Genomic DNA, 14,413 nt, shown 5'->3' with positions numbered 1-14,413 from the left:
ACAGATGGATAGTGAAAGGAGAAGAGGTGAAAAGCTAGTTGGAATTAGTGGTTCATCAAAAGCAATCACTAGGTCTCAATCTAAACAAGGTGGAGAAAGTAAGAGAACTGAAAAAAGAGTTAGAGAATTGACTGTGACTACAACATCTCAACAAACTTTACAAGTCACAACTGCTGATGAAGACCAAGGTATTCTGGAGATAAAAGTTGGTACTGAAGCAAGTCAATATCTTCAAACTCTGAAAGTAAAAGGAAGAAAGACAACTTTATTCTACAAGGATACAAAGATTAAAGCATTTAACTCTGAGGTAAGTAGAAGAATATTTGAAAAATAAAATCCTATAGTTGATCTAGAACAGCCAAGGAAAATGGAGGAAGACTTCAAGAATTTTATGAAGACAACAAATACTAGTGTTGTTGTTATCTCTCAAGATATTTATGAAGATGATCCTTCTAACAGACCAACCAAAGGGATAGTCATAAGGGAGGTAAGTCAGACAGAGGGTGAAAGATCTCTCAGATCTCAAGCTATCTTAACTATTGACAGGAAGCATAAAGGGAAAGAGAAGATATGAGAGAAGTCAAAGCTTTCAAAGCCTAAAGCCAAAGCTGTTGCAAAGAAGAAATCAGTATCTAAGGCAACTAAATCACAAATACTCATAGATTCAATCTATATAGTTGTTCAATCTTTTGATACTGATAAAATTGTTGAAGAAGAAGAAGTCAGTCAAGCTCACCAAAGAAGAAAGATTCATGGAGCTGACTGGGCTGAAAAATTGAAATTAACCTCTGACATTGCTCAAGTTAATAAAGAAGATGTTGTTACTCAACCAATTACAACCTCTGATACTGCTCATGTTGTTGATTCTCCAAACCCAATTCAAACTGAGTTATCAAATTCTGATTTTGAAGACATAGTCTCTAATAATCCAGAACTTACTCTTGAAGAGAAGAAGAAGCTACTATGGGGAAGTAAGAAACCAACACCTAGAAGAGATTCTTGTGAAACATTAAAGAAGATTTACAATGGAAGCTCTCACTCTAGAAGACCTGGAATCACTAGTGGTCTGGGAAGATTAAATGTTGATCTATTTGTAGAAGATGCTTTGATTTTAAAAAAGCATGCTAATTTGACAGGAATTGGAGATAATGTGATGCATGAAGACTTACAAAAGATCATATCAGTTCAAATTGTTATTGATCTTATTGGAGAGAAAATGATTTATTTTCTGGAGTCTGGGAGAAACTTATGGTTGACTCAATAACAGTTAAGAGACAAACCATGGTAGGAATTAGAACTTATTTTTACAATTCTCAAGGTAACTAATTCAGTAACTGTCGGATGGTCTGCATTCATAAAGAACCTGATACAGTTAAAGCAAAAAGGAATGTCTTACAAATCTAACTACATTCCAAAGTACATTGATCAAACTGAATATGTTGTTGATATGCCTATTGGAGGAGCCAAGATAGAAATGAGTCTAGGGACTAGAGTTTTAACCATTAATCCTGATGGAAAGAAAATTGGATTTCTGAAATTGGATGATCTATCTCTTGGAAATTCAAAGTTACATAATCTCAGAGCTGCCATATATCAGAATGATGAATCAACAGATGAACTGAAAGAACATAAGCAGAGGATGCAATGGTATTTGGATGTAATGGAAGAAAATATGCTAAGGAAGTTTCTTGAAGATTTTCCAGACTGTGTTAGAGTTCAGTATGAAGAGTAAAGTCTGATATTCACTGAAGTAATAATGAATATGATTACTTGATTTCTGCACTTAGATAGTTTTGACATCACTTGTACATATTTTCATAATGCACAAGTTGGGGGAGATTGTTAGATATAATGGATGATATCTGGACGGAAACTATCAGAAATTCTTATCAGGGGTTATATCAGTATTTACTGAAGAGTGACGTAATCAGTACTTATATCAGTACTTGATGATCAGAAAATGATGTCATCAAGATTTGTCACCTCATTAGATATTCGAGGAGGATAAGAAAAATAGATATTCAAGGTGGTGAAGGACTTTATCAAAGAAGTAATCATACATGGATATGTTTCTTTATTGTAATAGAATAGGATTCCTTATTGATTGTGTAATTGTGCTCTATATAAAGCACATATTAGGTTCATGTTATAAGCATTGCGAACATTGTTATATCATTCGCATAACCTAGCGGCTCTCAAGGATATTTGTTCATCCTTTTGAGAGAGTACGTTTGTAATCAGTTTTTATTTTTTAATATAAAAACTGTTGATTCTGTTGAAATTTTGTCGAATTATTTGCATAAACTGTATTCACCCCATCTACAGTTCCTTACGGACCTAACAAAACATTTACAATATTTACATATATAATAAAAAAGATATACTTAAATGATTTTTGTAATAGTTTATACATAATTGAAAAGAATTTGGATAAGATTCGGTTACTTATTTTATCATGCTAAAATTAATTTATAATATGCTCTCTTAAATTGAATAAGATTCTATTAAGTGTTATATAATTAACTTTTAGTTATTTAAACCTGACAAAAAAACTTTTAGTTATTTTATCATAGTAAAAATAATTTGTAGGATTCTCTTAAGTTGTAGTTGAGATTGTCTTAATTTATACAGTCCCGATAGGTTGTTTGGCACGTAAAGTATTTTAAGACTCTTCCATGAATGATATTTTAATTTTTTTCTGAATTAAAATTTTAACATTTAATTTTATTAAAAAAAATTATATAATTTATATAACTATACTAGATGATAAGAGCAACACTACATTTTAAATGTTAATTTATTTGTGTATTTTTAAAATATTTGCAAAATGATTTTTTTTTATTTCAACTTTTTATTTTAAACTATTTATAAAATCATAGATTTTAGTTGATACCTTAAATTTTTTTATGAAAAATTAAGTGTACAAAATGTATTAGTATTAACTTTATTTACTAGTATTAATTCTCAAAAACTTACATGAAATCTTGCCAAAACACTTAGTGGAATCTTTTATAGCACCATACTTGAACACTTAGCAGAACACTATTTTTGTTTTTTTGTTCTACAATCTAATTGCAGTACTAACTTCAAACAAAATTTGTAAAATATGTAGTATTCCATGTTCAGTTCTGGGCATGAAATTGCTTCTATAATATTTCTGCACCTTAGGCTTTTAGTGTCTTATGGTTAAAAGAAACGTCCTTAATTTTTGTACCCATGAGCATAGTCTACGGGCGCCCAACATCATGTTCCACCACCACATAACTTGATCAAACAATAATCATCACTTTGCAACACTTCCTTTTACAAATTGTTTCAGTGTCACAGAACATCGGGAGGTTAAACAACAATTCTAAGGTGTTACCGATAAGAAAAGGTTTAGTAACATGCATTAACATAAAACCTTCAGATATGATAAAATGCTAATGAAATACAGTATTAGAATTATAAACTCCACCCTTATAAAATTTTAGAATCGCATACATAATTAGAAAGTAACATACAATTTATGTGCAAAATAAAAATGTCTGATTCATAACACATAATGTATGTGAGCCAATATAACACTGATTTTCACATGAAGAGGCATAAGAAAGATTTAATCTTCCAAACAAACAAGGGAACTCGGATATTACTGAACCTTTAAAATGATAACGAAGCATCAAAATATGTTTTAATTATCCACTCGGTTGTACTTGAATGAAGGTAACATATGTAAAAATTCTAAGTTACATCTCCACTAATGATTACAAATAAACCTAAACTCTAATAAGAACACACACCGTAAAAGTTTATAGAATTTGGAAAAAAATATCAACATGAATATTTGCTCCCTCATTCTCCCATGTTCTTCTGGGTTGTTTAAACCGTGTAGTCTTATGTATCGATAATATATGTATGTAATATGTATTATTATGGCCTATATAAATATAATCGTCTTTTAGTCAGCAATCTTAATTCTCAAAATCTTACCATATTTATAGATGTCCATGATACAAATTTGATTAATGTATAGACAAATACATTATTTAATAGTCAATCATCATGGCCCAGGCTTTTCAAAACAATAACAAAATTGTCATTATCTTTTATCAGAAAATGACATTTTTATCAACAATCTAGATATTATGTCTCTTAGTCTCTTGATAAGCACAATCTCCCTATAATATTATCCATATATATATATAGGAAGTATTTATCATTCATATCTAATGGCATTAAACAATTTCTTCATCTCTATTTCAACTTTCAAAGTAGATAACTATTACTCACGAGACATTAGAGATAAACGCGTAAATGAAAGAGGAACATGAGAAATGAAAATAATGAGAAAGAAATTATGGCACAAGTGGCTTTGGAAGAAATTTTGTTATAGAAGTGTGGGTGATTATGTGCAACAGGATAGAAATGCTCCAGTAAAAAAATTGGCCTTTGATGAGAAGTGCATCAACAAAAAATGTTGGTGATGAGAATGGTATCACAAAATTGAAGAGAAGTGCTTCAAAATAGTTTTTTTGGTAATATTTGAAGTAAGGGGGTGTGTTAGATATTAAGTTTCAAATATTATTTATTTAATTGTATTTAGCTATTAAATGTTTAGATTTGTTATTTAAGTATAAATATTATATTTTATTATTTAGAAGTTATGTAGTGGACTAGTTAGTGGGGGTCGTATAGTTAATTATGGGCGTTTTTTACCCACTAATTAGTAGTAGTTAGTTTTAATGTGTTTTGTAAATATATTTTGATTACTTTGACTACTTTCTTTTTATATGACATAATATAAAATATAGTTAACTCCAAAAATAGATGTCTACAAGATGTCTATTACACTAATTCATCCATCAGTTGGAACTAATTTATCCATCAGTTGGAACGGTGTGACAAAGTTAAAGAACTTAAATGTGAGTGGCCTTGATTCTACAATGATTTTCCTATAATTTTCTTGCAGGATCCTTATGCCACAAAAGAAAACCCAGCATACACTTTAAAGAAATGTAAGATTTTGATCCAAATTTTGAAGCCTGCATACCAAAAAATTGCTGGGAATATTAACTAAATGCGCAACAATGGGACAGTTATATAACAATTAACAAGAATCGAAAAATTAACCAATAATGAAATAACACAAACGTCAAAACAAAACATATAATTAATGATTCTATTGAAACAAGAAATGAGGAAATTACTTAGTTATATGAAGCTTTATCAGAATTCGAGAACTAGCTGAGTCTCCAAGCCCTCGAAAAGACTTGATTGTTCTTGAAGATATTATTGTCCCACTTACGCTATGATGGGTTGCTGCAATATCACTTATAAGATAAAATAACTCAGAGCGATCCGTTCACAAATACGACAAGTCTGAACAACGACTAGCACCTCAATTCACCAAGAAATCTATGTATCTTGTATGTATATATGAGAGAATGAGAGAGATAAATGAGAGACTAGGGTTTTCTTTTTCTTTGTTCTTCCCCGTAAAAGTGTATCTCTATATCATATATTTATCAAGAGTATTATTATTATTATAAAGTAATAATAATAATTCCCAGTTAGATATCAATATATAATATATATACACAACAAGTTTATTTATAAATAATATTCATGAAATTAGTTGTTTTAGTATTTAGGAGTTCCCCTGAACTTGATATAGCTAAGTCATGAGCACTACAGGCGGTCCCAATTTTTAGACTCACAAGCCGGAGCCTAGGCTCGGAACCTCACGAGCTTACATTTAAGTCCCCGACAAGAGGATTCACAACTCACTTATCAACTAAAACTAAAACAACATTTATATAAATAAGCAACCCTGTTCTCATTTTTTCATGGATTAACATAAGAAAATGTTTTTGATCCAAAATATGAAAGTTTATGTTCTTATGAAAAGGAACAATTTTCACTTATTAGTTTATGGTCATTTCACCGAGAACACACCTAATTTGTATTTTGAACTTTACCATTTTCCAACGGAAATATGAAAAAATGACAGTGGTTACTTATAGTGATGATTGTGCTACATCTTCAATATTCAGATTAAAAGAATTCTCATGCCGAAAATTAAAAATCTAGATTTTTACCCAAGCTAGGGCTTACATTTTTCTTTATCTACTCAACTTTAGAGATCTGTACACTTAGTTTTATCACAGAATATGACATAATATGGGAATGAAAGGGGGTGTACACAGTTTTTACAAGATTTCAGCAATAATTTTGTGTAAACTGTAAAATGTTGTTTCAAGTAACCACCATTACCAAGTACTAGCAGTATATACAAAACAAAATAAGGAAACTGCCAAGTAACATAGCACAGTACTTCATCAAAACTTACAATTAACAACATTAAAAAAACAATCAATTAACATAAGCAGAGTTCTCTCATATAATGGTAAATGTATCAGATTTTAGCAGTTCAAAAAACTTAGCAGCTATTTAAATGTATGCTTAACAGAATTCTAAGCTTCAAGCACACTAGTTAAATGCATCTGTATCTCTATTATAGAACATAAATTGAAATTTAAACATAGTATATGATTAAAAAGACTAGTGCAAATCAAACCAAGACGCTTCTGTGAAATTTGTTAGCTAGCTTTGTTGTTCTTGCTTTACGCGGATGGGCCCTGACATTTTTGCTTTTACCTGTGCTAATACCTTGTCAATTAAGTTGATACGAGTTGTCATGTCCAAATCTTGCAGTTTAGTTAGGAGAAAACTGCTTTCTTCATCACATTTGATGCCGTCTTCACTCTGAATGGAACTCACAGGTCTGGTCTCATGGCCATCCGCAATTTCATCACCTAGTTGTGATGTTCTTGTAGCTTTACTCTGCTTAGTCAGTCCCATTGGTTCCAACAACTCTTCCGTCATTCTTGAATCCCCATTACCTTCAGCTGAAGAACATGAGCGCTGTTTCTGCAAAGCCAAGAATTGTTTGTTACTATTATTTATCTGTGTGAACTCACAGCCTTTTTCAAAACTTCCTTAGGACATTTCTTTTACCTGTCGTTTTTTCGGAGTAAATCCAGGAGGAGCATCATTATTGTCACCTCCAGTTGAAGATGGTAAACCATAATCCTTAACGAGCAGAAAGGGCTTAATACGGACATCTGACCTGTTTTCAGTATGTTGCATGATACAAGTTTTTAGTACTTCTTTTCCACGGTCACATATTGGGGGAAAATCAGGTTGTTTGCCTTGAGTAGAAGCTGTGAATCCATCAGAATTTTTCTTAAGATGCAGAAAGGGCTTAATATCAACATCATACCTGTTTTGAACATGTTGCATGTTGCAGCTCTCAGGGTTTCCTTTCCCCCAATCACATTTTGGGGGAAACCCGGGAGGAACATCAGGATGACTGCCTTCGGTAGAAGCTGTAAATCCATTAGTTTCAACATTCAGCAATGCTTGGACGATGCTTCGCTTCTTAGAGGACTGCAAACTTTTCTTACTTTCTGGTTTGGATAAAGATGTTGAACAATTCCCATTGACAACCAAAGAAGTTCCCTCACTAGTCTGCATGTCTCGAATGCTACGCCTCCAAATTTGCATCAAATCATATCCCCACTTACGTCTTTTAGGGAAATCAGGAGTAGATATCATACTTCTCAATCCTCTAAGAACACCTTTAGTGTCCCCTTGTAGATTTAAAACTGATTTTTCCCACCACTTCAAGTATTTTGTAGTAACATCGCCCTCAAAGAGCCTTGCGGGGAAATATAATTTGGCATCACAAACTGGTCTATTATAGTATTCCCAAGCATTTTCCGAACATAGGTTAGACTTGGTAATCCATTGTGGAATATCCTGATCCATCCCAAACTGCATTGCAACGCGATGTGGTAAGTAAGCCTCAACGCTATCTGTCCCAACCAACTCAGCCACCCTCAAACATCGAGCATAAGTTTCCAATTCTTCACTCAAACTCCCATCAGGCAACGCCCATTGTGCCTTGTCTTTGTAAAACTCCGGAAACAACCAATTGTCTACAGCAATAGCATATGGACGCCAAACAAAACTATCAGCAGCAGCATCTATAACCCATCTAACATTTTCGCGTTTTAGCCTATTCACACCATGCCATCGAGATAATCTTGGACGCCCAAAAGGAATCACCTTAACTTTTGGCCGCAAGTGAGGTAATCTCTCCCAAGCCCAAACCTGAACAAACTGAATAGGCGACGACAAAGTAAGGGCTACATAGTTATTTTCATCCTCATTACGACTAACCTCAGCAGTAACAAGAATGCCATGTTTTAACAAACTCAAATCTCGATACAAACTTGCAAGAACAGGAGGTGCAAGTGCAATCCTAATACCTCTAGCAAGATAAATTGCAACAGAAAAATTCTCTCTATTAACCGCATTCAACACATTTCCAGGCAAAACATGTCTCGATAACCAAAGAACAAGAAAGGCCTCGTGCTCGAAAACCTCCCCACTGTCCATAAAATAGTCCAGCCATTCACAATGACTAACATCACTCCCCTTCCTTTTCCTCATTTTCACCATCATTTTCATAACTTCAACCAACCTCTTCTCAACCTCAACCAATTCTTGAATTTCGAGAGGCATCGAAAAAGGATGGCCTAAAACCGAAAACCCCCCTAAAACCAACACATCTTCAAGAGTAATAGTAGCCTCAGCCCACTGAAACAAGAATGTATTAGTCTCACAAGACCATCTTTCAGCAACACCAAAAACCACTTCCTGATTTTTCATAATTTTGCAACAAGAACTCAACAAGGCCTCAAAAATCCCAGATTTTTTCCACACATATTGATACTTCAACATCATCTTATCAACCCATTTAGGCCATTTTGGTAAAGGGTCATACCAACCATTAAAAGAAACAGAAATAGGCCAAGAAGACTCAGAACAAAGAGGAAGATAAGGAAGCTTCAAAACAGGCCCATTAATGGAGTCTTCTACGGTGGGTTTTACAAAATGGGCTTCTCTTAAAGTTGAATAACTACCTCTAGGTGACACCATTAAAGCTTGCCTTTCCTCAAAAATACCCTCTTGCTCTTCATGTATTTTCATGGTTTCAAGAACTCAAAAAAAAACCAAGAAAAAATGAAATTTCAAGAACTCAAAAGGCCGAGAGAGAGAGAGAGACAAAAGAGGGAATAAAACAAAAAAGATATGCAACAGGAGGGAGAAAGAGGTGTGGTGTGACAGAAATTATATACGTACAGGGTACATGTATGTACACTGCAGGTTTTGGCGTGTTTTGCAATTTTGCAAATTGGTCACTAGCTTAGCTACCAAGTTAAAAGAATTGTGATATTCTTTGTTATTACTTTATATTTATTAATTAAATTTACATTTTTTTGAATGAATATTTGTTGATTTCATGCTGTGTTCTAAAAATCGGCCGATTAATCGGAGTTCGGACGGGTCCCGTTTCGATTAATCGTTAATCAGGTCAAAGTACGGTTTTTTGAAAAATCAGTTAAAAGTCGGGCAGTTCGGAAAAAATCGGCCGAATCGGGTCAAAAATCGGCCGAATCGGGTCAAAAATTGGCCGAATCGGTCAAAGTTTGAAATTAATAAAAAAAAAATTTTTTTTAAAAAATAAAGTTTTTTTAAAATAATCATTAACATTTAACATTTAATAATTAATATTATTAATAATATATTAACATATTGACTCTTTTACACACAGAAACAATCATATATTCTTATACGGTTTGAATTTGTATGTAGTGATTTCTAATTATCAAGTAATATTAGTGAGTAGTCAATAGTAATTAATTAGTATAAATTACTTAAATATCAATTATGTACTCCTGATAGTAGTTTTTTTTATAAATCTTACTATTAAAACATCAATACTGAATTAATGATATCTGATTTTATTTTTGTAAATCTTATGGAAGGTTAATGACATTTAAATAGAATTATTTTTTATTATTTATTAAATAAATTTCTTCCGATTAATCACCGATTATCCGATTAATCACTGAAAGGTCCCTCCATCGAACAATTCCGATTCCCACTTTTTTAAACAGTGATTTTATGTATTAATTAAATTTATGACTTTGTGAATTATTTGTTATTGATATGTTCTTTTTTAAGACTAGAATTGAGCCACAGTGTAACAGGCACAGCATTACAAAATCCATATTCAGGCAAAAAAAAACTGAGGTTAGAACATGTTTGTCATTCATACTAGTAACAGAAGAAGGTTCTGCCAACATTAACATTATGAAGAACATGATCGAAATTTACAAAAAGATAAAGATACTGTGAAGATTGACATATAGTATAGAAACTTTTGTAAAATCTGCAAAAGACAAGATAAATTTAACTACCAGCTTTCTCCTTGAATAGTGACAATGTTAGTCTCAGGGCGATTAGCTTTACTCAGAACTTCATCTGTTGCGATATTAACATGCTGAACAGTCTCTTTCAGTAGTTCATTTGTTGGTATTGCAGTAGAAGAATTTTACTGTCCTTGCACTTATCAGAAGATAACAGGCTCTTCACACCTGATTAACTTTGCAGGAGTTTTTAGTGCATTATTATCTAGACAGTGTTCTTACATACATTTTTAGGGCACAATCATGTTTGTAAGACAACTAATGCTCGCTCCCTAGCTATAGTGTAACAGCAAAACAAACTCCATGAAGATGCCTTGCGCTTGTTTAGGTATATCAAGCTATCCACATGTTTCTGAACACACAAAAATGTTGCATCTTGGAGAGAAGAGAAGACACTGTCTTTACACATACTCATACATATACTTAATGTTAGATTATGTTTGTTGTTCATAGTGTCTGATAAAGAAGGTGCTACTCTTTACATCAAACAAATTATTCAAATTTTTACAGCAGCAAGATGCTTACATTTGCAGCTTAAGAAACGACATCAAAACATATCCATAAAAATTGAGCCTGTCTGACATTCATTTAGAGCATAATTGAAATTTGTACACAGATTAGATACTGAGAAGATCAAAATATACTTAGCAGAAAAAGAGAAGATTACTCTCGTTTAGGTGCGAAAGACGGGACAAGATGTCTTCTCACTTCAGTAAGTACTGGTAGCCTAAAACATAGTATAAATCTGCATTATACCAAAACAAGCTAAACGTAGTTCAGTGAAATATATGAATCCTTGTTTTATGAAGAACTACTATTCAAAATTTCATCTGGAAGTACTAGCATCATGTTTTGCTGCTTTAATGTCTTCAACAATCTTTTCAAGCCTCAGAATACGCGCCATTAGTCCCAAATGCGATATTTCAAATGTAGAAAAATCGCAGCTTTCACCTTCAATGCTGACAATGTTATTCAGAGGACAATTAGCTTTACTCAAAACTTCATCTTTTGCAAGTTCCATTCTAACAGTGTTGACCTTTGCATGATCAGAACTACTCACAAATAAATCTTCTTTTGGACTTTTTGGTCTTTCAGTACAAGATTTACTCCCCTTGCACTTATCAGAAGATGACATGCTCTGCACACTCGATTTCACAGAGTCATTCAAGCATAGTAGCCTTGCAGGGGTTTGAGTTCCATAATGAGTTTCTAACACCGGCTTATTATCAAGATCAATATCTTTCCCATATATCTTGGTCCTTTCTACTAGAGTCTTTCTTGAACGATTATCTGGTTGAGCAACTGTAAGATTACCCTGTTCCCCATAATGATCAGTTCTTGCTGAAATGCAACCAGGAGTTAACGAATTAGCACGTCCTCTCTTCTGTCTACACGAAATCAGTGGCAAGTGTCTCTCATTTTGGACGCAAGTAGTCACCATTTCCTCAGGAACAGGCAGATGTCCCCTCCACCAAACCACATACCGGGAGGACACATCAGACTCAAAAAGTCGAGGGGGTATGTATAATTTCATACCTCTGATAGGTCTGTTATAACTGATCCAAGCAGTTTCAGAATTCTCACTGGATCTTACAACATGGGAAGGAACATCTTGGTCTAATCCGAACTGCATAGCTACTCTATGGGGGAGATATAGTTCTTTATGGTCTACTCCAACTAGCTCAGAAGCTCTCAAGCATCGAGCAAATGACTCTATATCATCAGATTCGACCACTGCCCACTGTTCCTTATCTCTATACAACTTAGTCAACATACAATCACTTGAACTTATAACATAAGGGCGCCACATAAATGATTCTTCACCAGAGTCTATGGCTGCCCTCACATCTTCAACTTTCAAAAATTTTACTCTGTTCCACCGAGCTGATCTAGGCTCTGCCCTTTCCACGACACCGGGAGTTGGTCTCAGCATTGAAAACCTCTCCCAAGCCCACATGTGCACTAAATCAATGTGACATAACTTTAATATACAAGGCTTAACAATTGATTTATGCAACACCCTCATATCTCTATAAATGCTGGCAAGAACAACTGGAGCTAGCGCAATTCTATTACCTCGCCATAAATGAATAGCAACATGAAAATCTCTTATAGATATGTAATTGTTGGAGTAAGCTAAAACAAATCTGGACAACCACATTGCAAGAAATGCTTCATGCTCTAATTCATTACCACTACCCATAAAATACTTCATCCACTTTGTATCAATACTTCCACCAGAAAGTTTAACCTTATTAAAAACTTTTCTCATACAATCGAAAATAACAACAAATTCATCAGTTACAGGAGTCGAAAATAATGCCCCCAAAACAGAAAAACCTCCAAGAAACAAAACATCTTCTAAAGTAATAGTTACCTCACCCCACGGAAACACGAAAGTGTTAGTCTCACTACACCACCTCTCAGCAAGGCCAATGATCAACTCATTGTGTTTTGGAATTTTGTAAGTTGAGGCCAAGATTGCTTCATAGATACCGGCTTGTTTCCATGTTTCTTCGTATTTAGGCTTTAAGCTATGCACCCAAATCTTCCATTTCTCTGATAAGTATCCCTTACATGAGTGCAATCTATACTTTTTCAACTCCTGAAAAGTGCGTTTTGAGTAGTTTACTAAACTAGGTAGAGAAGGAAGATGATTTTCATGTTCACTACAAATGGGCTTGAGAAAATGAGCATTTCTAAGAGTTGGGTTTCCACCACTGGGTGGATACATGAGAACACTTCTCTCTTCCACAAGAGTGCATGTATCTGTATCTGTATCTGCATTTGCATCATCCTCCATTAAAGAACTTTCAAGATTTTTTTTTTTTTTTTGCTGAACTTTCAAGGTTTACAAAACAAGGTTTCTCTTCTTATTGACAGCTTGCTAGTGCTTAAAATGGACAAACACAGACTCTTTTTCTTTGAGTTTTATCTTTTTTATTTCTTTCTTTTGATGGGTTTAACTTGTACGCTCAGGGGTTTGTTGTCTTTGTTTGTAGTGGCATCATGTAACAGCCAAAAGCCCATAGAGATAACATAATTTGAAATATTTTGTAACAGCAAATGTAACTTCTTAAGTACTCCTCTCGTCCCATTTTATAGAGTTACTTTGCAACCCGACATTTCATTTAAAATCAAAATAGTGTATGTATTTTATAAAATACAGTTTGCAACCTTTAACTTTCAATATTAACTTCAATATGCATCCCTTCTAGTTATAAAATTGAAATTAAAATGTTAATATTAATAACTAAAATTTCAAATCAATAAAAATATTTATTTTAATGCATATTTTACATGAAAAAATATTATACCCCACCCGTTCTTTACATTGGTGACGGAAAATCAGTACGCATTTTAAAATTTCCGTAAAGTATGGTTCACTAAATAATTTTAATTATTTTTTATTTTAAATAAAAATATACTGTTTAAATTTTATATAGAAAAAGAAAATTCTAAAAATAAATTATAGAATATATTTTATAGTAGCCTTAATGCGTACCAAGAGGAAAAAGTAAGTAAAAAATCAGGAAGTAGCTATTTTCCATTAGTAATGCTCTAAATTAATCATAATACTAAGTACTTAAAATATATTTATCAAGCAAAATATATGTTTTTATATATAATCATAAAGTTTCTAAATACATTTATATTTTAAAAATTATACTGAGTAAAATATAAAATAATTGATATTAATATTATTTTTATAAATTGAAATTCTAATTTTTAGTTTAATTTAAATAAAATTATTATTTAAATATTTTGCTGAATTTCAATTTTACTCTTCAAAATATAAATATTTTTAATAAAATGGTTAAAGGGATGCATATTATATTTGATGTCGAAAATTAGGGGTTGCAAACTGTATTTTTGAAAGTAAGTATATAGTTTTGTTATTGAATGAAAGATAGGGGTTGTAAAATGCAGTTAACTCCATTTTATATGACCGGTTTTAACAAGACGTTTCTTTTTAACGAGCTTTTGAAATCATGCGAAAGAAAAATGAAAAAAGGGGTATATGTAAATATTTTAATTGTTAGCACTATTCAGCATTTTTTACAATTCCAGGATTTATGTACATTGACCTT

The 14,413-nt window shown here is 32.8% G+C and overlaps 2 protein-coding genes across 2 annotated transcripts; both read right to left on the bottom strand.

The window, feature by feature from the left end:
• Window positions 1-6,358: 6,358 nt before the first annotated feature.
• On the bottom strand, window positions 6,359-9,091 carry LOC141693229 (uncharacterized). Its single transcript, XM_074498244.1, has 2 exons — window positions 7,000-9,091; window positions 6,359-6,912 (listed from the first exon to the last, which is right to left on the bottom strand). The coding sequence occupies exons 1-2, from the start codon at window positions 9,037-9,039 to the stop codon at window positions 6,586-6,588; spliced, it is 2,367 nt and encodes a 788-aa protein (XP_074354345.1). The 5' UTR covers window positions 9,040-9,091; the 3' UTR covers window positions 6,359-6,585.
• Window positions 9,092-11,030: 1,939 nt separating this feature from the next.
• LOC141692934 (uncharacterized) lies at window positions 11,031-13,154 on the bottom strand. Its single transcript, XM_074497897.1, has one exon. The coding sequence runs from the start codon at window positions 13,123-13,125 to the stop codon at window positions 11,149-11,151; it is 1,977 nt and encodes a 658-aa protein (XP_074353998.1). The 5' UTR covers window positions 13,126-13,154; the 3' UTR covers window positions 11,031-11,148.
• Window positions 13,155-14,413: the final 1,259 nt, after the last annotated feature.

This window comes from Apium graveolens, chromosome 10 (genome assembly GCF_009905375.1).
Source record: "Apium graveolens cultivar Ventura chromosome 10, ASM990537v1, whole genome shotgun sequence".
Classification (NCBI taxonomy): domain Eukaryota; kingdom Viridiplantae; phylum Streptophyta; class Magnoliopsida; order Apiales; family Apiaceae; genus Apium; species Apium graveolens.
Note: the sequence above shows the minus strand (reverse complement) of the source record. Positions and strands in the feature narration are given on the sequence as shown.

Coding starts and splice junctions, on each gene's coding strand:
- LOC141692934 (XM_074497897.1), bottom strand. CDS start 13,125: ATGGAGGATGATGCAAATGCAGATACAGATACAGATACATGCACTCTT.
- LOC141693229 (XM_074498244.1), bottom strand. CDS start 9,039: ATGAAAATACATGAAGAGCAAGAGGGTATTTTTGAGGAAAGGCAAGCT. Junction 6,913..6,999: donor TTACTCCGAAAAAACGACAG/GTAAAAGAAATG, acceptor TTGGCTTTGCAG/AAACAGCGCTCATGTTCTTC.